The following is a 27,908-nucleotide window of genomic DNA, read 5'->3' as shown; positions in this document are numbered from 1 at the left end:
ATGTAACTGTGACAAAGTAAACCACAATAAAAAACAACTGGAATAGTCCAACTGTTGCATTTCAATGAAAGAAATCCAAAATGAAATTTGAAAAATCAATAGAATTCCAATGTCTGATGGTAAACCTATTCAAGACACTACGGACATATTGAAAATCATTTGTTTTAAATAAAAAAATTCAAAATGAAAATTGAAAAATTATAGGACTGTAACTCTGACAAGGTAAACCACGACAAAACACTAGTAAAATAATTCCATTCATGCATTTAAACTAAAGAAATTCAGAATGAACTTTGAAAAATCAAGAGAATGTAACTGTGATAAGGTAAAGCACAACAATACATTGATGAAATATTCCTACTCTTGCATGTGAACGAAAGAAAATCTAAATGGACTTTGAAAAATCAAGAAAATATAACTGTGACAAGGAAAACCATGTCAAAAAAACTACTGAAATATTCCAACTCTTGCATTTCAACGAAAGAAATCCATATGAACTTTGAAAAATCAAGAAAATGTAACTGTGAGAAGCTAAACCACAACAAAACACTACTGAAATATTCCAAATCTTGCATTTCAATGAAAGAAATTCAAAATTAACTTTGAAACATCAAGAGAACGTAACTGTGACAAGGTAAAGCACAACAAAACACTACTGAAATATTCCAACTCTTGCATTTCAACGAAGGAAATTCAAAATGAACTTTGAAAAATTAAGAGAATGTAACTGTGACAAGGGAAACCATGACAAAACATTACTAATATATACCAACTCTTGCATTTCAACGAAAGAAATCCAAAATGAACTTTGAAAAATCCAGAGAATGTAAGTGTGACAATGTAAACCACAACAAAACACTACTGAAATAATCCATCTCTTGCATTTCAATAAAAGAAATTCAAATTGAACTTTTAAAAATCAAGAAAATGTAATTGTGACAGGGTAAACCATGACAAAACACTACAGAAATATTCCAACTCTTTCATTTCAACGAAAGAAATCCAAAATAAACTTTGAAAAATCATGAGAATGTAACTGTGACAAAGTAAATCATAACAAAACACTACTGAAATATTCCAACTCTTGCATTTCACGAAAGAAATTCAAAATGAACTTTGAAAAATCAAGAGAATGTAACTGTGAGATGGTAAATCACGACAAAACACTACTTAAATATTCCAACTCTTGCATTTCAATGAAAGAAATCCAAAATGAACTTTGAAAAAATCAAGATAATGTAACTGTGACAAGGTAAACCATAACAGAACACTACTGAAATATTCCAACTCTTGCATTTCACGAAAGAAATTAAAAATGAACTTTGAAAAATCAAGAGAATGTAACTGTGAGATGGTAAACCACGACAAAACACTAATGAAATATTCCAACTCTTGCATTTCAATGAAAGAAATTCATAATGAACTTTCAAAAATCAAGAGAATGTAACTGTGACAAGGTAAAGTACGACAAACCGCTACTGAAATATTCCAACTCTTGCATTTCAACGAAAGAAATCCAAAATGAACTTTTAAAAATCAAGAGAATGTAACTGTGAGATGGTGAATCACGACAAAACACTACTGAGATATTCCAACTCTTGCATTTCAACGAAAGAAATTTAAAATGAACTTTAAAAAATCAAGAGTCTGTAACTGTGACAAGTTAAAACATAACAAAACACGACTTGAATATTCCAATTCTTGCATTTTACGAAATAAATTCAAAATTAACTTTTAAAAACTTTGAAAAAATAAACAGAATTTAACTGTGACAACGTAAAGAACAACAAAACACTGCTTAAATATTGCAACTCTTGTGTTTCACGAAAGAAATTCAAAATGAACTTCGAAAAATCAAGAGAATGTAATTGTGACTAGGTAAAGTACAACGAATCACTACTGAATTACTCCAACTCTTGCATTTCAACGAAAGATATTCAAAAATGAACTTTGAAAAATCAAGAGAATGTAACTGCGACAAGGTAAACCACAACAAAACACTACTGAAATAATCCAACTCTTGCATTTCAATGAAAGAAATTCAAAATGAACTTTGAAAAAATTATGAGAACGTAACTGTGACAAGGTAAACCACGACAAAACACTACTGAAATACTCCAACTCTTGCATTTCAACTAAATAAATTCAAAATGAACTATTAAAAATTAAGAGAATGTAACTGCGCCAAGGTAAACCGTGACAAAACACTACTGAAATATTCCAAATCTTGCATTTCAATGAAAGAAATACAAAATGAACTTTGAAAAATCAAGAGAATGTAACTTGGACATGGTAAACCATGACTAAACACTACTGAAATATTCCAACTCTTGCATTTCAATGAAAGAAATCCAAAATCAACTTTGAAAAATCAAGAGAATGTAACTGTGAGATGGTAAACCACGACAAAACACTACTGAAATATTCCAACTCTTGCATTTCAATGAAAGAAATTCAAAATGAACTTTAAAAAATCAGGAGAATGTAACTGTGACAAGGTAAACCATAACAAAACACTACTGAAATATTCCAACTCTTGCTTTTCAACGAAAGAAATTAAAAAATGAACTTTGAATAATCAAGAGAATGTAACTGTGACAAGGTAAACCACGACAAAACACTACTGAAATATTCCAACTCGTGCATTTCAACGATAAAAATCCAAAAATGAACTTTGAAAAATAATTAGAATATAACTGTGACAATGTAAACCACGACAAAACACGACTAAAATAGTCAAACTCTTGCATTTCAACGAAAGAAATCCAAAACGAACTTTGAAAAATCAAGAGAATGTAACTGTGACAATGTAAACCACGACAAAACCCTACTGAAATATTCCAACTCTTGCATTTCAAGGAAAGAAATCCAAAATGAGCTTTGAAAGATCAAGAGAATGTAATTGTGAAAAGGAAAATCACGATAAAACACTACTGAAATATTCCAAGTCTTGCATTTCACGAACGAAATTCAAAACGAACTTTGAAAAATCAATAGCATGTAACAGTGATATGGTAAACCATGCCAAAACACCACTGAATTATTCCAACTCTTTCATTTCACGAAAGAAATTCAAAATGTAATTTGAAATAAGAAGAGAATGTAACCATGACAGTGTAAAGCTAAAAAAATCACTATGGGAATATTCAAACTCTTATATTTCAATGACAAAAATCCCAAATGAACTTGGAAAAATTAAAAGAATGTCACTACGACAAGTTACAGCACAACAAGACATTACTGAAATATTAAAACTCTTGCTTTTCAACAATAGAAATTCAAAATGAACTTTGAAAAATTAAGAGAATGTAAAGATTCAAAATGAACATTGAAAAATCAAGAGAATATAACTTTGACAAGGTAAACCATAGCAAAACACTACTGAAATATTCCAACTCTTGCATTTCACGAAAGAAATTCAAAATGAACTTTGAAAAATTAAGAGAATGTAACTGTGACACAACTTCGATTCTGAGTATTTTTGGTTTTCCCTCCAAAATTGACCCCCCCCTTCCCTGCCCTCAGAAATGGGGGGAGAAGGGCCTCTGAGCCTTCCCCTAGAGGCAGATCCCGTTTATTTTCGATTTAGATTATTTTTGGTTTTCCTTCCGAAATTGATCCCCCCCTCCCCTGCCCCCAGACAGGGGGGTATGAGGGGCCTCTGAGCCTTCTCCTTGAGGGAGATCCCATTTATTTTCGATTCTGAGCATTTTGATTTTCCCTCCAAAATTGACCCCCCCCCTCCCTTGCCCTCAGAAATGTGGGAACGAAGGGCCTCTGAGCCTTCCCCTTGAGGCAGATCCAGTTTATTTTCGATTCTGAGTACTTTTGCTTTTCCCTCCAAAATTGATGTCCCCCCTCCCCTGCCCTCAGAAATGGGGGAACGAAGGGCCTCTGAGCCTTCCCCTTGAGGCAGATCCCATTTATTTTCGATTCTGAGCATTTTGATTTTCCCTCCAAAATTGACCCCCCCCTCCCCTGCCCTCAGAATTGGGGGAACGAAGGGCCTCTGAGCCTTCCCCTTGAGGCTGATCCAATTTATTTTCGATTCTGAGTATTTTTGGTTTTCCCTCCAAAATTGACCCCCTCCCCTGCCCTCAGAAATGGGGGGGACGAAGGGCCTCTGAGCCTTCCCCTTGAGGCAGATCCCATTTATTTTCAATTCTGAGTACTTTTGGTTTTCCCTCCTAAATTGACCCCCCCCACTCCCCTGCCCTCTGAAATGGGGGAACGAAGGGTCTCTGAGTCTTCCCCTTGAGGCAGATCCCGTTTATTTTCGATTCTGAGTATTTTTGGGTTTCTCTCCAAAATTGACCCCCCCTCCCCTGCCCTCAGAAATGGGGGAAGGAGGGAACGTTAAACTATTTTAAATTGACAACACTGTCCAAATATCACTTGTGTATTATACAGTACACATCGGAGAGGTAAAGCTAGGTCAAGTCACAATGTCATTCTATCGTCGTTAGCCATTTTCATAGACTGATGTTGTTTCAAATTTATAACGAATTACCTGAGTTAACAACCTCTTCGGGGTTACCTTAACTTCTAATCAGTTTAATCCTCTTTTTCCCACCTTCATACACTCCAATCATTAATTAGAATCATTCACACTCCTATTATTCAAAACATTAATTAATATCGTTCATAGTGTCCAATTTGCGAATTCCTTATCCCTTTTTGCAAAAATGTCAATCAAAACAATTCCTAAATACGCAATTTGACAATCTCTAGTTTTTGATTTAAAAAAAACAAAAACAAAAAAGTAAAGTGTAATACTCACTCTCTTTGAAAAACCAAACCAGACTATACCCACCAAACCAGACTAGAATCAATCACACTCCTATTATTCAAAACATTAATATTCCACTCACTCTCTTTGAAAAACCAAACCAGACTATACCTACCAAACCAGACTATACCCACCAAACCAGACTATACCCATCAAACCAGACTATACCCACCAAACCAGACTGTACCCACCAAACCAGTTTATACCCACCAAACCAGATTATACCCACCTAACCAGATTATACCCATCAAACCAGACTATACCCACCAGAAACCTGGTTGGTACAGGGGCGCACGCAAAATGGTACCTTGATTACTACTCCTAACGAGTGATCTTTATTTATCACAATTCGATATACTCTACTACATAAATTTTTATGATATTTTAAATTTTTATTTACTTTATTTTTTTTTCCGTTCCGATCCATTTCATTTCAATTCGAAGGAAACTTTGTTAAGTGAACGAAAATTCTCCCCAACGGACAGTTGACAAAATTAAGCTTTGTTCGATAAGCCTTTTCCCAAATGGATCTTTCAATCTGATGGATTTCTTCCAAAATTAAGTTAGTCATGGCTTGCAAGAAACATATACATAAATATGTAAAATTCGAAGTATGCTAAAGGAAGCAACGCTACCTTAACTACAATTTTTAGCGATTAAGGATAATCAGCATAAACCCAACTATAAAAAGGCCCAACATTTTGTTAAATATTTTGGTTTCACTAGATTTCAAATAAGTAAAAGCCAAAGAAAAATGCCTTTTATTCCATTTTGCAAGAATAGACAACTTTATCTCATTTTTCTCAACTGAAAAACTTGTTTTGCTTATTATGTTAATTTGTTAAAATTCTAAGCTATTTTGACCACTTCCAAATGTTCAACTACTTCTATATTTTATCAGTATATGCACCTCGATTGCAGTGTAATAATAAAATATCAAAATTTTACCCCCTTTTATACTCCCCCTTGTATAAATAAAACAATGTAAATAGATGATTAGGCAAAGCACAACAAAAGACACTAATAAACAAGAGTTAATAGCAGAGCGGTAAGAACACTTGCCCGTGGCCATGGTACCTGACCGAATGTATTAAATAGCAGTAAGAATACTTGTTTGTGGTCGTGGTAACATTGGTTCGAGTCTTAGAAAAGACAAATTTTTTGCGCTAGAAAAGACTTTTTAGACAAAAGACTTGAGAAGACGAAAAAGTCGAAAATAGTAAATATAATTTTTTATTTTAAAAAGTTCGTTTCCAAATTGGAGTAAAAAGTATAAATTCATTTTTCTTCGAGGATCTATGAATACAAGTGAAAACGAGGGGATGAAAAACTGGCTGGGCTACACACAACTCGAACCCTTTTTTACTCGTTTCCCTAACCTCACCGACGTTTTCTTTTATTAATTAAAAAAACTTTCCGAAAAATAAGTTTTTCAAAGAAAAGTAAAGGTCATTTGAAACTTAAGCTCAGGAGATAGAAATACCTGTTAAAATTCCAACTTTAAGCGACCAGAAATCACTATTGAAGAATAAATGAAACCCAAAACGAACAGAAATTAAATAAACATTCATAGCAAAAAAACATACAATAAGTAATAATGTAAATGAATGAATAAATCTTAAAGCGACTAATGCTTAGATTGAATATGAAAATCAAGCTTAAGACGAAAAAAATTTTGCTATTGAAGTATAAATGAAACTTAAAACGGACAAAAATTAAATAAACAATCAATGCAAACAAACATACAATAGATATTAATGTAAATGAATAAATAAATCTTGAAGAGAGTGAAACTTAAATTGAATATGCAAATCAAGCTTGAAACGAACAAAAATCACTACAAACAAGAGTTTGAGTATCGCCTCCTTCTCTCACTGTAAAAGTCTAGAACCTACTGCGTCATTGGCGCTTTACTGAAAACTATTTTTATGACAAATATTTTCTATTGTACTTAATATTGAAAATAAATATTAAAATTACAGTAACATTTTGAACTCATGAACTTTCAGCAATTAATATCATTATACATCAAATATTCAGTTTCATTTAATAGCTCTTTCTAAAGTTGTTCAAGACGAATATAGTTTCACTACAAATAAGAGTTTGGATACTTCCCCCTTCCTTAAATGTAATTAAAAATCAAAAGCCTACTGCGTCATTAGCGCTTAACTGAAAACGAATTGAAATTTTCTTTTCCACTTCTTACAGAATTGAAAATAAAAAAAAATTACAGTGAAATAAATTCTTGAAATGATGGATCTTTCAACAATTAATATCATTATACATCAAATATTTGATTTGATGTTGTTTATACTTTCCAAGACTGTTCAAGACGCATATAGTTTTCAGTAAAGCGCCAATAACGCAGTAGGTTTTAGACTTTTACAGTGAGAGAAGGAGGCGATACCCGAACTCTTGTTTGTAGTGGTTTTTGTTCGTTTCAAGCTTGATGTGCATATTCAATTTAAGTCTCACTCGTTTTAAGATTTATTTATTCATTTACATTAATATCTATTGTATGTTTGTTTGCTGTTTGATTGTTTGTTTAATTTCTGTTCGTTTTGGGTTTCATTTATTCATTAATAGTAATTTCTGGTCGTTTTGAGTTTAAATTTTTAATAGGTATTTGTATCTGCCGAGCTTAAGTTTAAAATGGCCTTTACTTTTCTTTAAAAAACTTATTTTTCGGAAAGTACACTTCAGAACCCCTTATCGTATGAGAGACGTAAGGGAGTCAATCATCGTGACTTGTGGGAATGATATTATGCCGCAAGCTGCTACTGTGAAATTTCTTGGTGTGTATCTTGACTGTTTTCTTTCTTTTAAACCCCATATAACTCATACCCATCATTTTTACACAGGGTTAACTCATTTCTTCCCCCGGATGTTGTGCTTTCTCTGTATTATGCTTTTATATTTCCTTATCTTTCTTATTGCTGTTCTGTCTGGGGTAGTACTAATAAATATCTTCTCTGCTCACTTCAAAGAGCCCAAAATAGCGCAGTGAAGGCTGCTTTTCTTCTACCTCGGTTTTACTCTTCCTCTGATCTTTATAATGATACTGGAATAGCTCCGCTGGAACGTATTGTAGGTAAAAGTTACCTTTATTTAGCGCATTCTGCTTTTCTAGGCACACTTCCACCTTCTCTGCAGCAATTTTTCTTACGGTCAGGCTCACGGAGGTACTCTATTTTTTAAGTAGTTCTTCTCGCAGATTTATTTTTACCCAAACGAGTATCTACAGCAGCTCAGAGGTGTCCTGTTTTTCAATCAGTTCGACTTTGGAACTCCATCCCTTCTGATGCTCCTTTCTCCTTTATTTCTTTCGGTAAAGGCAGTTTCTAGTCGGGTGTTTCCATTTTAATTTTTTTTATCCTAATTTATATGTTTCTCTTCTCTTAATTTAATGTATTTTTCAGATTTTAAAATATTTTTGGATTCTATCCTAATTTTTTATCTCTTTTCTTCTTTTAAGTTTTATTTGAGTTATATCTTGTGTTTCCTTCTAAATCCCCTATTTCAGAAATATCCTTGTCTTGTTCCAGTTTTTTTTTTTTTTTTTGTATGTGCTTGTATATGCATGTGCTTTATTGCATGTGCTTTTTTATGTGCTTTATAAAAGTGTTTTATTTAGTTTTGTTGGCCATTTACAAGCTAAGCTTCTTGGGCATGTAAAAACCTTACGTTTTGCAATTTTTTTCTTTTAGTATTAATAAATTTATTGATTGATTGATTGAATGAATTTTTGTAGTTTTTGATTGCAAATGTTTCAAGTTTTTAAAAATTCCTTATTTCAAAATGAAAAAAAAAAAAATCAAATGTTCATCAAAGTATCAAAATTGGTATAAAAGTAACAATATAAAAGTAAAAAACGGTTTTTTGTCAACCTCGGAGATTTTATTATCTGATGTTTGAACTACTTTTAACAATGGCTATGTAAAAAAAATTTCGGATGGGTTTGGGGAAAAAAGGCGTGAAGGGGAGGGGGGATTATTGCCCATCGGTCTCTTTTGACTCTTTAAAACTGAATTAGAACTTTCTATTTTCAATCAAATAACCCCTCTCTGAAGTTTATACGAGCATCCCTTCTATAAGAACCATATATACCCAGGGTATAACTTACAACGCCTGTTCCTGGACCCTGGGGGGTTGTGTAGAACCCGAAGTTTTAATATCTGATGTTTGATCTATTTTGGACATAAACATCACCTCAAATTTTTATTGGATGGGTTTATCCATCCGATAAACCCAAAGGCGTGGAGGGCGGGAGGGGCTAGTTGCCCTCCGATCTTTTTTTACTCTGAGAAAATTAACTTTTAATTTCCATTCAAATGAGCCCTCTCTGAAGTTTATACGAGCAACCCCTTCATAAGAACCATATACAACTCCAGGACATAGCTTACAATGCCTGCCCCCCGGGAACTGGGGGGTTTTGTTGACGCCGGAGTTTTTGTCATCTGACCTTTGAACTATTTAACAAAAATGGTTATCTCAAAATTTGTATCGGAGGGGTTTGAGGAAAAAAGGGGGTGGGGGCTAGGGGCCCTCCGATCTCTTTTGAATCTAAAAAATTGAACTAGAACTTTCAACTGCCATTCAAACAGCCCTCTATGAAGTTATACGAACATCCCTTCCATAAGAACCATATATGCCCCCAGGGCATAACTTGCAACACCTGCCCCCGGACCCTGGGTGGTTGTGTCGACATCGCAGTTTTTGTTATCTGACCTTTGACCTACTTTTAACAAAATGACTATCTTAAATTTTTTTATCGGATGCATTTGGGGGAAAAGGGGCGTAGGGAGGGATAGTTGCAATCTGATCTCTTTTGACTCTTAAAAATTGAGCTAGAACTTTCAATTTCCGATCAAATGAGCCGTCTCTGAAATTTATACGAGCACGCCTTTTATAAGAACCATATACGTCCCCATGACAACACATACAACGCCTACTCCCCGGGCCCCGGGGGGTTGTGTTGACACCGGAGTTTTTGTTATCTAATTTTTGAACAATTTTTAAAAAACTGGCTATCTCAAAATTTGTAGCGGATAGGTTTTGGGAAAAAGGGCGTGGGGGGGGGGGGAGTTGCTCTTAAATCTCTTGACACTTAAAAAGTGAACTAGAACTTGCAATTTCCAATCAAATGAGCCCTCTATGAAGTTTACACGAGCATCCCTTTCATAAGAACCATACATACCTTTAGGGCATAACTTAGGACGCCTTCCCCTGGGCCCTGGGGGGGTGTATTGACACCGGAGTTTTTCTTATCCGACTTCTGAATTATAGTTTTTAACAAAATGCCTATCTCAAAGTTTTCATCAGATCGGTTTGGGAAAGGACGACATGGGGGGGACTATTTGACCTTGGATCTCTTTGGACTATTAAAATATTAGCTCGAATTTTCAATTCCCCATTAAATGACCCCTGTCTGAAGTTTATACGAGCATCCCTTTCATAAGAACCATATATGCCCCAGGGCATAACTTGCAATGCCCTCCCCCGGGCCCTGGGGGGCTGTGTCAACACCTGAGTTTTTGTTATCTGACTTATGAACGATTTTAAACTTAATGTCTATCTCAAAATTTTCATCGGATGCATTCGGGAAAAAAGGGGCGTGGGGAAAGTTGCCTTCCAATCTCTTTTGACTCTCAAAAACAGAACTAGAACTTCCAATATCCAATCAAATGAGCCCTCTCTGAAGTTTTTACGAGCATCCTTTCCATAAGCTATATATTACCCCAGGGCATAATTTACAACGCCTGCCCTCGGGGCCTGGGGGCTGTGTCGATCCTGGAGTTTTTGTTATATGGTCTTTGAACTATTTTTTTCAAAAATGGCTATCTCAAAGTTTTTATCAGATGGGTTTGACAAAAAAGAGTGGGGAGGGGGGAGAGGGGGTAGGGCTAGGTGCCCTCCAATCTCTTTTGACTCTTAAAAAGTGAAGTGGAACTTTCAATTTCCAATCAAATTAGCCCTCTTTGAAGTTTATACGAGCACTCCTTCCATAAGAATCATATATGCTCTCAGGGCATAACTTACAACGTCTGCCCCGGGCCCTGGAGGGTTGTGTCGACACTGGTGTTTTTGCTATATGGCCTTTGAACTGTTTTCAACAAAACAGCTATCTCAAAATTTTTATCGGATGCATTTGGGAAAAAAGAGTGTCGGGGGGGGGGGGGGCTGGTTGCCCTCCGATATCTTTTGACGCTTAAAAAGTGAACTAGAACTTTCAATTTCAAATCAAATGATCCCTCTCTAAAGTTTTTACGAGCATTCCTTCCATAAAAATCATATATTCCCCCATGGCATAACTTATAACCCTTGCCCTGAAGACTGCGGGGAGAGTGACCTGCTCAAAGATATAATTTCCGGAACTTTCAACTACGTTAAACAAAATGGCTATCTAAAATTTTGATTGGATGTGTTTGGGAAAATGGTGGGCGTGGAAGGGGTGTTAGCTGCCTTCCAATTATTTTTGACTATTAAAAAGGACACTAGCCATTTAAGTTTCCAATCGCATGAGCCCTTTTTGAAGTTTCTACGACAAAGCTTTCTATGAAAATGTAGAAAATATTGAAGGGCAACTAGGCCCCCTCCCTGCCCCTTTTTTCCCAAAGTCGTTTAATCAAAGTTTGAGATAGCCCTTTTGTTCATCATAGTTGAAAGGACCACTAACTACGGCTTTGGATGTAACATAATCCCCACAGCCCCAGGGGAAAGGTCTTTAAGTTATAAAATTTGCCCATTGTTTGCGCATAGTATTTGTTATTGTGATGTAGGCATACATTTTCGGGATTTTTTTTTTGGGGGGGGGGGGTGGAACAAATTTTATGCTGGGTTTTTTTCACTGGGAAATTTTCCATGGAGAGGGAAGTTTCCAGGGAGTGAACTTGCCAGGGGAAATCATAAACTGGGGGAATTTGCCAGAATTCTTATAAATTTTTTTTTTATGTCTTGCTTTCTCTTTTCCGTCTCAATTTTACGCGCAGAATGGTTAAGAGTAATTATCGGGGGTAAATTTTTACCGGGATTGAATTGTTTAGAGCATATTTCCGTGGGAAGGGGCTTTTTCCGTGGAGTTGGGGCCAGATTTCCTGGAATTCTTTAAAAAACGATCAGAAATTCATTAAAAAAAAAAATAAGTATCTTCAACTGAAACTAAGGAGCAACATTAAAACTTAAAACGAAAAGAAATTATTACGTTTATAAAAGGGGTTGCCCCCTCCTCATCACCTCGCTCTTTACGCTAAAGTTCGAATTTTGTCCCAATTCTTTAATAATGACTCCGGAAACACAAGGGCCGTTTAATTAGATCAATAAGATATTTTTTTTAAGTGCTAAAAAACTTTAGCGTAAAGAGTGAGGTGCTAAGGAGAGGGAAAACCCCCTTTGTATACGTAATAATTTCTGTTCGTTTTAAGTTTTAATGTTGCTCCTTACCTTCAGTTGAAACAAAACTTGTTTATTTTATTTAATTTTTAGAGGGGATAAGCTATGGAATTTTTTAAACGATAATATTAAAAATAGTAATTGAAGTCAATTTAAAAGGCTGCTGAATAATGAATCGTTTTCTAAATATTATTTTAAGAATTAATATAATAGGGTGCATAGTTGATAGATAAAATTGGTGCTGAATCATTAAATGTAGTGTTTTATTTTTATTTAGATGTGTTAAGGAAGGAGTTGTGTGGAGAGTTATGTGGGTCGTAGCAGAGAATATGATGTTGTAGTTGTGTATTGTTTTTAAACCCCTTCTGAGGTTTATGTTAATTTTTTTTCTTTTTTCTGGATTTGTTTCGTTATTCCTCCTCCATATCACGCTTTGGCATTTGGAGGGAATGTGTTTATGTTAATTTTTTTGTCAATAATTAATATTAAATAAATAAATATAACTAATATTCAATTTCCATTATTTTTAACTATTTTCTGAAGATTTTAAAAATACAAACTATAATTTCGTAAGGAACAAGTCTGATTGAATACATCAACACGAACCTAATATTTTGAAGTGAACAGGCAAAAAGTTTTTGTGATCTTTATTCCCTGTTTCATATACCCATAAATCTTCCAGAATTCCTCTTCTGTTCCAGCATTAATTAAGACTAAGGCTCGCAAAAGCAATTACCAGGAATTAGTCTCCTAGAGAAATTATGCCTGGCCCATTTTCCTTGTCTTTACTAAAACGACTAATGCTTGAATTAATATTTCACTGAAAGTCTCGTAGTGCAGTTAGAGTCTTATCAAACTTGTAGAATAGTTGATAAAGGAAACTCCCAATTTCTATCTATGTAAAATAAGTGCCATGGAGTCTTTTGCCTGCACGCGATTCAAAATTTAAGCAATTTTATACCACATAAATTAGAAAGCTAGCGTTTAAATTCTTTCCATGAAAAAGTAGCTTAATACATAGATGTCCACAAATCTTTTTTTTTTTTTTTTTTTTTTTTTTTTAAACCATGGGTTCTTTTAAAGGGGAAAGGGGATGGTGGAAAAAATCTTCAATATAAAGGACAGTATATAGGCTTCAATACATAGGCTTACGAAGAATTTCTTATGGCAGGGGTACATATTCCCCTGAAGGGTATATATTGAACATATTGAAGGGTAACATATTGAAGGGTATATATTCTTCGAAATAGCAAAAGCAAGTGTTAATTTAGTGAAAATTTTGCAATACTCATGATATTTTAGAATGGTTGAATTTCTATTGAGTTTCGTAGAATGAATGAATTTCCATCTGATGCATTTGGAGAAAAGAAGACGTGGGAGAGGGAGGGATTGGGATTCCAACTGAATGATCCACGTCCAAAGTTTATACGACCACTCTTCTCATAAAAACCTTAAATGTTAACAATGGGCAACTATTATAGCTAATAGCCCTTGCCCTGAGGGCCTTGAAGGGGGGTTATCCCCAAAGGCATAATTATTGGGCTTTTCATATATGCTTAACAAAATGGCTATCTCAAAATTTCGACTCGATGTTTTTGAAGAGATGATTGGCGTGGAGGGGGGGGCACGTTACCCTCAAATCACTTTAGACTATTAAAAAGGACACTAGAACTTCTGATTTCCACTCGAATGATTTCCTTCCAAAGTTTACACGACCAGACTTTCCATAAAAACCTTATATGCCCTCGGGGCATAACTTGAAACCCTTCCCTGAGGGCTATAGAAGGTAGCCATCTTCAAAGACATATTTACTGGACCTTTCAACTACGCTGAACAGAATGACTATCTGAAAATTTTGATTGGATATATTTGGGGAAATGATGGGCATTGGGGGATGATGGGCGTCGAGGGGGGGTGGTTGTTTGCTCTACAATCACTTTCAATTATTAAAAAGAGCACTAGAACTTGTGATTTCCTATCGAATGAACCCCTTTCGAAGTTTCTACGACAACTCCTTCTATGTGAAGTGCCCTGGTCTAGAAAAAATACGTTGTGCCCACATCACTCTTTACTTAGCTCTTTACATCGCTCTTTACTGCATCTGATAGCCTTTTAAAATTTATTTTTAGAGGGTTATAACAAATTATTTTTGTCATAGCAAGATATGGGCTAAAACACAATTGAAAATTACTTTAAAAAATTAATGTCATCGAAAAGACTTGGACGCATAGGACTTGGTTTAGAGTTGGCCTTCTTTCATGACAAAAGAAACTTGGATATAATTTAAATGAAGGAAACCGAAAAGTTGCAATCACAGATCCATGCAATTTTTGATGCGTAAAAACGTCAATGGAAACAAACTTTCAAAAAAACAATGCCATCTAGAAGGCTTGTGCTCATAGACTAGCCTTGGAGTTTATATTCTTCCGTGACGAAAAATGTTTCAATATAATATATATAAAGAAACAAGAAAGGTTGCACTCGCGCTTATGCCGCTCAGGATATTTAAAAAGAAAAGAAAACCCACTTTTTTTTAGGTTTATATACTTTTTTGTACACTAATATTCTTATTAATTTGTTTTTTTAATACTTGTTTATATTAACGTTATTATGTTTATTTTTAGTGGGTAGTAGTAAATTACTACAGTATTACTATAACAAGACTATAGACATAAAAAATTAACTATTTACCAAAAAAACAGTAACAAAAAACAATAGCCGTATAAAAGACTTGTGTTCACAGACTAGACTTGAAAGAATAAATCATGCATATAAGATGGGAATAAAAATCGTGCTACGTCTCTTAGAAATCGCTTTTACGTTTTGGCGTTATTGCTAAATAAACTGACATATTGTGAAATGAGCCCTTACAGGCTTAAAATCACGTTGAATGTATTACAGCTGGAGGAGCACTTAGCAGCCCTGAAGTAAGTATGAAAATACAGGAAGTCCAAAATTCCTGTCACAGTTAGAAGTGCTATTATCTGAAATGTTTCGAAGGGCAACAGATTTCACTACATGGCTGGTCATTTTTTCCAACTGCTCAGGGTAAAATCTATAAAATTACCAAAAAAGGTTTCACTTTCGTCATTTTTGCCGCTGCTTTATGCAGTAACGGCAATATCTACAAATTGCCAAAATATTAGTGAAATCCATGTGCTTTTCAGAATAATCTTATGAACAATGTCTTTTTACCAACTAGCCAAACATATTGAGGGGGGAGCCCCCTAAGCCTCTTAACTCTATACGTAATGCTTCTATAAACATTTGATATTTTTCTCGAGTTGGTAAGGGCTTTTGCTAATTGTGAGCTTTTGATTATGATGTGCTTATCTTTATACCGTCGTTGTATTCAAGGAACATCGTGGCTAACGTGTCTACAAAAACACAATAAACTGCCTCTTTCATAGTGAATATTTTATCTAGTGTTTGTAGTCTAAAAATTGGAAGAGAATTAATATGGGGGGGGGGGGGTACAAAAAAGTTTCAATGTTTGTTTCGGGGTATGGTAAATTGTAAAACAACCAATATCATTTATCTGTTGGAATGTAAAATTTGTGGCTTAAAATATGTGGGGGAAAGTATTAATAACATATATGAGAGATTTTTGGGACATAAAAGCACAATTAAAGGTAAAAAAAACGAATAGCTGTCTAGTACAACATTGTAATAATGGTACCTGTTCTTTAACTAATTTAACTATTGTGATTTTAGAAAATTTGGATTTAAATAATCTAACTAAAGAAGAGAATAATATAAAATTACGTAAACTGGAAGACTATTGGATCCATACCCTCGGTACTGCTTATCCTTTCGGGTTGAAAGATCGAGTGGCTAAATATGGAGACATGTCTAATGTTGTTGTTAATTGTATAAATGGTTTAGTGGATCATCCTTCTTTTAATCATCCCGTTAAACGTACAAATCGATCAAGAGGGCATAGGAAAAATAATAGGAAAAAGATTATAGATTTAGATATCTATTTTAGGGAGTTGTGCAAACTATTTGAATCTAATGGTATGGCTAGTATAATAAAATGTTTAAATAAATTATCAAAAATAATTTAATAAAATTATTTTGGAACATAAATAATAAAACACCATGTAACTCAAAAATTAAACTAATTTATGATACAGTATGTACTCTAGCTAGAACTAAATGTATTTCAAAGGAAAAAAAGTCTGATAAGACTGTTAATAAGGAGAAGAGATTTATATTTATCTATAAATTTTAGAAGTAAACAAATAGAGCATATAAATTTACCTGGAATTTTAAACCAGGTTGATGTGAAACAGGCCCTTCCTAGTAATTTAAATTATAAGAATAATCCGATAATAACATATAAGTTTTCAAAAACGATAGGACAAATGATTTTTAATTATAATTTGATACTTAAGAATTTTGACACGGATAGTAATTGGAAACCTATTTGTAAGTGTGACCAATTTTTATCATTGGTTAATCACAGCTTACGAACATATTATTACAGGTGATTTAGCAATAATAAAACAAATGGATTTGCAGAATATAATGAAAATGGGGGCTAAATTCCGTCTTTCAAATCATCTAAAACCCTCGAATTTGATTAGTTGGTTAAATAATAATCTAGAAACATTTATCGGTAATTGGTGCAAAAAAGAGAAAACTAATAAAAATAGTTTTCAGAATTGGAAAAATTTAATTATTAATAAGGTTAGAAATAAGATATATAAGAGGACAAATAAACATAATAATGAGGGACTTTTTTATAATTCTAAGATAAAATAAGCGATTGCTAATGTAAAGAGGGATTTTGTAATTGTACCCATTGATAAAGCGAATAATAATTTTGCAATAATTTGTCAGAAGCTATATTGTGATGTTTTAACAACGGATCTTAGTACAACAAATACATATAAACAGGTTCAAGATGTTAATAATAGTCTATTGAATGGAATAGAGGATATACTTTTTAAAAATTTAATATTAAGGTTAATGATAATGAAAAAAATTTCCGTTTTTATATTGGACGGCAAAATTTCATTAAAATCCCCCGAAACCACGCTTCATTGCGGGTGCAGCAAGATGCCCGACCAGAGTTGCGGCTACGGACCTGTCGTGTATTTTAGGAGAAATTAAAAATAAATTTAAGGCATATTGCTCGGGAATTAAAAAATTTTCTAAGTTTAATCCATATTGGAGCGTTAATAATTCGCTGCAGGTAATAGATTCTCTGACTTTTAGTTTCAACCAAAAGAGTGGACTCGTTTGATTTCACTACATTATATACAAATTTACCCATTAATTTAGAATTTATAAATTTAAAAAAGATTATTAAGAAAGCTTTTCTTTTGTCTAATTTACCTTTTTTTTAAAATGGATACGTATAACAAGAAGGTAAAATGGATTAATTACTTTAACAGTACCTCTATTTCAAGATGGTATAGCGTAGATATCATTTATGATCTACTAGAATTTGTTCTTTTTAATACTTTTATAATTTTTAATGGTAATCTATATAATCAAAGTATTGGAATTCCTGTGGGGGGTAATGCCAGTCCAGTTATAGCGGACCTGTTTTTAAATTATTTAGAATATGATTATATGATTGATAAAAAGAATCCAAGTAACATAAAATATTTGCTCTCAAATAATAAAAGATATTTAGATGACTTTCTAGTGATAAATTGTTCAGATTTCTTAGAAATTTCAAGTAAAATATATCCACCAGAGTTAAAGCTGGAATCGAGTAATGGGAATGGCAATTATGACCATTTTCTAGATTCAGATGTTAATGTTGCGCCTAATAATACAATAATTTTTAAAATATATACTAAAACAGACGATTTTAATTTTGAAATATATAATTTTCCATTTCCTAAAAGTAATATACATTCGAATATAACATATTCATCGTATTTTTCCCAACTATTTAGATACGCAAGAATTTGTACTAATTACATCGATTTTAAAAACAGATCTAAATTACTTAGCAATAAGCTAATCGTAAGAGGTTTTTCCGCCAATAAACTTGCTTGGCAATTTAAAAGGCTTTGTTTTCAGTACAATCAACTTTTACATAAGTATAATAAAAGTTATCAAGATACCTTGAACGATAAGGAAAAAACTAAAGAGAGATGGGCCGAACATTTTGAGAACTTGCTTAACCGAGATAGAGTTTCAGGAAAAAATATAAAGAAAAATGAAAAAGTTTGTTATACCTTGGATGTGAAGAAAGCTTTTTTTTTGTGAGGAAGAATTAGCAACAGTAGTAAAAGGATTAAAGAATAACAAGGCTCCAGGTGCTGATTGGGTGGTAAATTAGTTTCTTAAATATTGGGGCTCCGAGTCCATAGATAAGCTACTTAATATTATTCACATTATTTTTGAAAAAAGGGATGGCTATAAAAATTTTAGTAAAACCTTAATTAGGACACTTAATAAAAAAGGTGATGAAAGCGAGCGTGGTAATTATCGAGGCATTAGTCTGGTCTCTGCAGGTAGCAAATTACTTAGTAATATGATACTTTTTAGACTGAGAGATATCGTAGACAAAGTTTTTAAGAGAAGAACAGTGTGGTTTTAGAAAAGTTAGAGGATGTGTCGACCAAATTTTCACTCTTGGGCTAATAATTGGGAAGTGCCTGAGTTTTTAAACACGTTTGGTCCTCACTTTTATAGATTATGAGCAAGCTTTTGATTCTGTTGATAGCAGAGCTTTAATAAAGATCTCATCCTTCTATGGTATACCACACAAATACATTAAAGTGATTTGTGCTATATACGAGAATAACACTGCTGCAGTGAAAGTAGGAAATCAGGTTAGCAGCTTGTTTTGTATTAAATCAGGAGTTAAGCAGGGTTGTGTTCTATCCCCCTTTATATGGATTATTTTGATGGACTTCGTTTTAAGGAGCACAGGAAGCCAATGGGAGACCACGGAATCACATGGGGAGGAAAAAGTCTCCTGGACTTGGATTATGCTGAGAATTTAAGCATCCTAGATGAAAGTGTGGGCAAAATGAATGAAGTTTTAGAGGTTTTGCGAGTTCAGGGTGCTAGAATAGGTTTGAAAATTAATGTTAGGAAGACTAAGTCACTAAGGCTAGGAATAAGTGAAGATGAAATGGTGACGTTGGGTAATAAAAAACTTGATCAGGTGGGCAGCTTCACTTACCTTGGTAGTATTATTAGTAAAGATGGTGGGAGCAGTAAAGATATTAAAAATAGAATAGCCAAGGCTCAGGATGTTTTTCACTGTTAAAAAAGTTTGGAAGAATAAGAAGATAACTCTGCTAACCAAGATCAAAATATTAGAAGCTATAGTGATGATAGTGATCGAATATGGCTTTGAAGCATGGACGCTCTGAAAAGCGGATGAAGAGTTGCTAGTTGTTTTCCAGTGAAATTGTTTAAGGATTGTTCTGGGTACCCGGCTGACTGACCGTATTTCAAACAATAGGCTATACGAAAAATGTGGTTCAATACCGCTCTCTAGGGCTATTAAATAAAAAAAACAAGTTTTTTTAAACTGAAAGTAAGGAACGACATTAAAACTTAAAACGAATAGAAATTATTCTGTATATGAAAGGGACTGTCCCCTCCTCAACGCCTTGCTCTTTACGCTAAAGTTTTTTATTGTTTACAAAAAATAGAGTTGTGAGAAAGTCAAACTTTAGCGTAAAGAGCAAGGCGTTGAGGAGGGGACAGCCCCTTTCATATACGGAATAATTTCTGATCGTTTTAAGTTTTAATGTTGCTCCTTACTTTCAGTTAAAAAAAGCTTTTTTTTAATTTAATTTTTGAGTGTTTTTGAATAAATGCAGGTTTCGATTTTGGCTCACAGTACATGAATAATTAAAACAAAATTTTCATATTAATTTACTTTTATTTGGTTAAATGGCTTTCTCGAAACTTGTTTCATTTTATTTACGAACATTTTTATTAGTAATAAATATACGTAACTTACGAATTCATTTACGTAACGAACTTCTATATTCATATATTTTAAATACGTATATTAGGGGGCTCGCCTCCTAGTCAATACCTTGCTCTTTAAGCGAAAGTTCGAATTTTGTTCCAATTCTTTAAAACTGACCGCTTAATCACAAAAACCGTTAATTAGAATAAATAACTCTTATGAAAGTACTAAGAAATCTCTGGCTTAAAGAGTGAGGTATTGACTAGGGGGTGAACCCAATCATATATGTAATATTTTCTGTTCGTTTAAAGTTTTGATGTTTCTGCTGTTGCAGTTGAAAAACTCGTTTTTTTATATTTAATTTCTGATCTTTTTTTAAATAATGCTGCGAAGTCCGGCGTCCCCTTCATAGCAATGTCCCTTCCCCCATGAAAACTTCCTTCATGGAAAGATCCTCCTACATAACCCCCAACCCCCCCCACTACCAGGAAAAATCTCCCCTGAAAACGTCTGTACTGTATACTTCACAATAACCAATGCTATGTTTTAACAGTGGGTAAAGTTAATAACTTTCAGCTCTCTCCCCGGGGAATTCGGGGGATTAAGTCATCCTAACAGACATACATATACTATTTTCGAACATGCTGAAAAAAATGGTAATCTCAAAATTTGTATCATGTGACTTTGGGAAAAATGAGTGTGGGAGGGGGCCTAGTTTCCCTCCATTTTTTTTGGTCACTTATAAAAGACACTATAACTTTTAATATCCGTTTCAAGGAGCCCTCCCACAATACTCTAGGACCACTGGGTTGATACGATCATCCATGGGAAAAAAAACAAATGAATCCACATCCGTGATCATTCTTCTAGCAAAAAATTCAAAAGTCCACATTTTTGTAGATATGACTTTGAATACTTTACACTAGAATTATCCGCTACGCAGAATATGACGGTATGATCTTCATCGAGGTTTTATTTCTTTTAGGGGGTCTTTCTCCCTTTTTTCGAACATCAGTCAAATTTTCTCAGGCGCGTAACTTTTGATGGGTAAGATTAAACTGATTCTTTTGATGTATCTATTTGTATCAAAATACCGTTTTCTAGAGTTTCGGTTACCATTGAGCCGGGTCCCAATAACCAATACTATATGTTAACATTGGGTAAAGTTCATAACTTTCAGCCCTCCCCCTGGGGGCTTTGAGGGATTAAGTCATCCTAAAAGACATATTTATAATATTTTCAACCATGCTGAACAAAATGGCTATCTCAAAATTTTGATCGGGTGACTTTGGGAAAAAAATGAGCGTGGGAGGGGGCCTAGTTGCCCTCCTTTTTGTTTGGTCACTTAAAAAGGGCACTAGAGCTTTTAATTTCCGTTCCAATGAGCCCTCTTACGACATTCTAGGACCACTGGGTCCATACGATCACCCCTGGGAAAAAGAAAAAAAAAAAAAAACAAATAAACACGCATCCGTGATCTTTATTCTGGCAAAAAATTGAAAATTCCACATTTTTGTAGATAGGAGCTTGAAACCTCTACAGTAGGGTTCTCTAATACGCTGAATATGATGGTGTGATTTTCATTAAGGTTCTATAACTTTTAGGGGGTCTTTTCCCCTTTTTTCGAAAATCAGCCAAATTTTCTCAGGCGCGTTACTTTTGATAGGTAAGATTATACTCGATGAAACTTATATATTTGAAATCAGAATTAAAATCTGATTCTTTTGATGTATCTATTGGTATCAAAATTCCGTTTTTTAGAGTTTCGGTTACCATTGAGCCGGGTCGCTCCTTACTTACAGTTCGTTACCACGAACTGTTTGATAATGAAAGAAAGGTTGAGGTGGTTAGGGCACGTTGTGCGGATGAAGGACGATAGATTGCCGAAGATTGTTTCGGCCAACCCTCTAGGGCTAAACGGAAAGCAGGTCGTCCCCGTCTGGGGTGAGAGGATGTCATAAAGAAAGATTTAAAGGAAATGGGAACTTCGTGGGCAGGTGTAAAAAGGGAGGCTTTGAATAGATTGGGATGGAGGAGGAGCGTGTGTTGCTTTTTTGGACTCAGGCGGCTTGGTGCTGCGATGAGTTGTTAGTAGTAGTAGTAGTAGTTGAACGAAATTTTGCGGTAATTTGTCGGAAGAATATGGTTCTTCGCGGTAGTTTAGGGCTGGTTGCGACTTATGTAGGTAAAGATTAACGTATGATATTTGGAATTTAATTCTTAGAATTTGAGTGAAAGTGAAAATGTTCTGGGGGATGGCTAGTGCTATGCAATTATTTGGAGTTAAATTAGCTGAAAGTTTGGCTCTCAGTATTAAATGAAGGTTGGTTAAGGATACTTGGATAATTTTTTTGGGGGTATATTTTTATGTTTTTGTTTTTTTTTGGATTTTTTTAGAGTAATCCATAGGTGTCACTACATAGGGGTATGCCAGATTATGGCATGGCGAACTCATTTTGCCTGGGTAATGAAATTTAAGCGCCGAAACCCATTTAGGCAATGAGTTTGCATCTAATGAGCCCCGATATGTGGTGATCACCGGGGAAATATAATGTTTTTGTAGATTTAAGGTGCTTTAGCTTGGTTTTGGAACATTGACCTATGCTCATTGGTGTTGATTTTGCGATATTTTGGACCTGATAGTCGGATTATCGGATTGGATATACTGTTTTGTCCTAGGGAACTGGATGGATGAGTAAGGTCTAGGCCTTGTTCAAGTGCTCATTTCTTTCAGTTACTAAAGTAGGAAGAAAGTTTTTTTTTTTTTTTTTTTTTTTTTTTTTTTTTTTTTTTGGGCCAAGTAATTACCGTAATTCATTATACAATCAGTTGTGAACACAGAGTAAAAAAAAAAAAAAATATAGATAGGTTAATTCAAATTACTAATTTATAAAAGGAATAACCAAAGATTTTGGCTGACCTAGTTAGACGCGGCGATCCTGAAAATGTGCCAAAGAAAGAAGGCCTTAGGTAATTTGTCGAAACCTTGTCCCTTGTTTGTAAGGAAGTTGTCTAGGGGCAAATCAGCAGGAACATCATTCTTGGGCTAAACACTCCCAAAATATAAACTTAAAAAAAAATCTTTCTAAAACGGTAAACATTAAGTTAGCGTAAATTAGAGATTTTGGGCCCTTAGAGAATTTCTTTACCTGTGTCTTCGCCGCAAAAGAAAATCTAAAATGGCATATTCTCTTTCAAGATGCTTTGTCTTTTTCTTTACGTTTGTATTAACAAATAGTCCTGATGAAACATTTCAAAGACTGTTCGAAGAAAATACAGTTAAGAAAAATTTCATTTAAGAAATAAAAGCATTACAAGAATTCGTTTAAAGCTCTGTCTTTGAAACTTCAAAAACGAAAAGCCAAACACAAATTCGTGAAAAGACAAAAAAATCAACACTAACTTCTACAAATACACTTCTCTTGAATTGTCCAATACCAAAGATGCTGTCTTAGAAAATGAGATAAGCTGACTTTAATACTCAGCATAATTTTATCTAAACGGATAAATTCTGGTAGAAATATTTGGTTCTTAATTATTTGACGTTGGATTAATAAATATAGAACAGCAAAACCGGAAAGGGTATTATTAAAAAAAAAAAACATAAAGAACAAGTACAACCATAGGGTCATTTTGTATAAGACAGCAGAATGGAACTTCAAATGAATATTTCGGCCATATGTCCAAGGGCGGTCCTCAGCACAACACAAGCGAAAATATACAAAAAGAAACTTACATTAGAATGTGAACTTTAAAACTAAAAATATTTTTTTAAATGTTAAAGACTCCAGGTTGAACTTTGTTGAAGTAATGATGCTAGGGCTGTTTCGAAAGTTTAAAAAAAACAATTTTAGTTTTAAGTTCGCATTTTAATGTAAGTTTCTTTTTTAAAATTTTTGCTTATGTTGTGCCGAGGACGACCCTTGGACATAGGGCCAAAATATTCATTTAAAGTTACATTCCACTGTCTTATACAAAATTTTCATGTTGTTCTACTTGTTGTTTAGGATGGAAAGGCAGTGTGGTCTTCGTCGCTATTTAAATAAAACAATAGACACTAACACAGTTAAACATATACTTTCAGACCAGACAACCAGAAACAAAATCTGTTTCTACTTGCAGAAGCAGAAAGGTACCTTCTCGACAGTATTAAAATTAAGTGCATGAGGCATTAAAAGTGTAAATTAGGTTAAATTTAATGAAAAGTGATCACTTAACAAAGGAAATGAAATACTTAAACAACGGTGAAAGTTATAGAAACTAAATTAAAATGAGATTGCGGTAACCTGAAAGGATAAGAAAGTCGTAAATAGGATTAAAGCAAATAAAAATTTTAATGAATCCTAACTAAAAAAGAAAAATAATATTACTTTTGTTTCTGCGTGTGTTTCTGTGCACCCACGCTTGTAATAGTGTTGACTAGGAATATTCGCAGGAATACATTTTGAAATAGGGGTGGATTGGGGAGGAATGTGGGATAAACCCTTTAAAATATTAAAGAACAGGTGATATATGGAAGTAGAGCTTTATAATAATGGATTTGCAGCCATCGTAAACAAACCTTCTGGTTTTTGTAGATGGCTGCTCTAAATTTGTTTGTATTTTTATGTTAAATAAATTAATTTGAATTTGAAAAAAAATTGAATTTGAAAAATTAATATAGACGAAGATTTAATCCGAGGACCACCTCCCTTTCCCTGAGCCCCCAGCCGGTTTAGATTCATTACACACACACACACACACACACACACACACACACACACACACACACACACACATATATATATATATATATATATATATATATATATATATATATATATATATATATATATATATATATATATATATATATATATATATATATATATATATATATATATATATATATATATATATATATATATATATATATATATATATATATATATATATATATATATATATATATATATATATGGAGGTCAAACCACCATTTTCATTTACCCCTTAGCTAAACCCATGCTTGTGTTTCTTTGGGTGTCTATGTTGTGTATGCAAATTTTCACAAGCTCATATTATTCTAGTTGAACTTACCAACCATATGAAGCTGTGGCGGATCATTTACAATTTCAGCAATTTTTCTAAGGAGGCGTCTCTTAGGATATCCACCTGCAGCACAAGTAGCCAACACCGAAAGTCCTAGCTCATAGGGGGCCTCTGGCTCATGACGTAGCAGCTGAGCTAAAAGAAACCAATGAGAACCCAATAAAAGGGGCATATGAACAACACAATATGGTATTACACTAAAAATCCTTCTGCTGCCTTTTACCTATATGTTATTGTTTACTTGTAACATACCTGGCAACAGTAGGTAATAAGATCGGTGCTACTGCAGCTTTTGGCTGCAGGACAATGCTTTGAAACGAAACCGTTAGATAAGGAAATTCCGAAAAAAATGTCTGGTATGGGATTGAGAAACGGATAAGACAAGTTATAATAAGACTGCCAAAATTTCTTGCAATTTTCCAAAAAAATGAACAATTTTTTTTCTAGCTACTTAATATCACGAATAAGAAGCAAAATGAAGATATCCTGACTTCGAATTTATTTTGTCAGGATATTTAACAAAAGGGATTGTCACATATCGACCGAACTTGACGGGCGTTCGTATTCCAGTTATGCCTTTTGGAGATCAGATACCGGCATGGCCTTTATGAGGGAATAGATCCTTAAATTTTTGCTGTTTGACATCTTACAGAAAATGTTATTAGATCTAAAAAAATGGCGAAAAGCAAAAGCATATGTCCTGGTTGTAAAATAGAAGGTCCATATCCGAGAGAAATAAAATCTGTTTTGTTAAGAAAGCATTACTATCCTATTTTAACTTTTTGGAAGTCCACATTAATTTTGATGTTTTTAGGGGAGGATGATGGAGGGATAGAATGTCTCTGAATTTTCATCATCCCAAAGTATGTGAGAAGAATCTATTGGTTATTAACCACCATTTGTTGGGGAGAAAGAAAATGCCTTAGTTCTGCCTGCTTGGAGTTAATGCTCGATGGGTGGGGTTGAGGGGGGATGAGAGTATTTAATTTTTTCTATCAGAACATTCGTAAGAATAGATTAACAAATGTAAATGAAAACGGAAGAAGATTTCAGACTCTTAAAAAACTTGCTTGAAATTCACAGCTAGGCTTACAGTTGTTCTTTTTTATGGTCTGCGCATGATCCAGTCTCTAACAGGTGAGGAATAGCAAAGGTATCAAAACCTCTTTTGATTAGCTGAATTAGTAAGTAAACTGGTGGGATTCATTCAATGTAGAATTGCCATCTGGTGAAAAAAAAAGAATTAATAGATTTTTGTGATATTTTAGTAATTTTAGTGATTTTCTTCAATAATCTAGTAATTTATGTGTTGATTTAGTGATTTTTTGTTTAGGCAATATAAAAATCCCTAGAAATAGTGATAAATCATTAGGGGTGGCAACCTTGCTTCAATGAATTGTGAGGTGAAACTGATGTCGATTTTTTGATACCTGAACAGGGTCACTTCTTATCTAAGGTCAAGGTAGCGGCATACTAATTTCGGGTTCATATGAAATTTATAGGTACCGTGGATGCGTGGATGCCAATCGTGGTAATTTTGATTCTCAGAAAAATCGATAAATTATATTAGAAATCATGGTAGTCCATGCATATAATGGGGTATTGGCTGAACTATTAATTGTTAAGATCATTATGCTAGGAAAATTTAAGTTATTTATAATGAGCAGAAGAAAAGTGGGAGAAAATCTTTAACGTTCTACTGCCTTCAACCCCCTTTCCCCAAAAAAAAAGATTTAACTTCATAATTAAATTTAAAAAACAAGTTTTTTTTAACTGAAAGTAAGGAGCGACATTAAAACTTAAAATGAACAGAAATTATTCTGTATATGAAAGGGGCTGTCGCCTCCTAAACGCCTCGCTCTTTACGCTAAATTTTTTTATTGTTTTAAAAAAATTGTGAGAAAGAGTGTAAATTTAGCGTAAAGAGCGAGGGGTTGAGGAGGGGACAGCCCCTTTCATATACGGAATAATTTCTGTTCGTTTTAAGTTTTAATGTCTTTCTTTACTTTCAGTTAAAAAAAAATTTTTTTTTTTAAATTTAATTTTTGAAAGTTTTTGAATTAATGCAGGTTTTTATTTTGGCTTATTCTGCATATGAAAAGGTTTGTCCCCTCCTCAACGCCTCGCTCTTTACGCTAAAGTTAGACTCTTTCTCACAACTTTTTTTTAAACAATAAAAAACTATAGCGTAAAGAGCAAGGCGTTGAAAAAGGGACGGCCCTTTTCATATACGGAATAATTTCTGGTCGTTTTAAGTTCTAATGTCGCTCCTTACTTTCAGTTAAAAAAACTTGTTTTATCCATTTAATTTTTGAACGTTTTTGAATTAATGAAGGTTTTTATTTGGCTCACCGTACATGAATAATTAAAACAAAATTTGCATATTCATTTTAGTTTTATTTGGTGAAATGACTTTCTCGAAAGTTGTTTAATTTTATTTACGAATGTTTTCATTAGTAATAAATATACATAACTTACGAATTAACTTACGTAACGAACTTCTATATTCATATATTTTTAATAGGTATATTAGGGGGTTCGCACCCTAGCCAATACCTCGCTCTTTGGCTAAAGTTCTAATTTTGTTCCAATTTTTTAAAACTGACCCCTTAATCACAAAGGCCGTTAATTAGAACAAATAGCTCTTTTGAAAGTACTAAAAAATTCTTTGGCTTAAAGAGCGAGATATTGACTAGGGGGTGGATCCGATCATATGCGTAATAATTTCTGTTCGTTTTAAGT

The 27,908-nt window shown here is 33.8% G+C and overlaps 1 protein-coding gene across 1 annotated transcript in view; it reads right to left on the bottom strand.

Annotated features, from left to right (window-relative positions):
- Positions 1-15,496: 15,496 nt before the first annotated feature.
- Positions 15,497-27,908, bottom strand: part of LOC148948334 (uncharacterized protein CG3556-like) — a 123,490-nt gene continuing 111,078 nt past the window's right edge. Inside the window, exons 6-7 of the mRNA XM_089094893.1 lie at positions 25,155-25,301; positions 15,497-15,555 (exon numbers count right to left, since the gene is read on the bottom strand). Of these exons, the coding sequence (XP_088951019.1) occupies positions 15,497-15,555; positions 25,155-25,301 (206 nt within the window). The remainder of the gene's footprint in view (positions 15,556-25,154; positions 25,302-27,908) is intronic.

The sequence above is a fragment of the Artemia sp. Qi Xiang Cuo genome, chromosome 9, assembly GCF_049724085.1.
Source record: "Artemia sp. Qi Xiang Cuo chromosome 9, ASM4972408v1, whole genome shotgun sequence".
NCBI classification, from domain to species: Eukaryota; Metazoa; Arthropoda; class Branchiopoda; order Anostraca; family Artemiidae; genus Artemia; species Artemia sp. Qi Xiang Cuo.
This window is presented reverse-complemented; position numbering and strand designations above follow the sequence as displayed.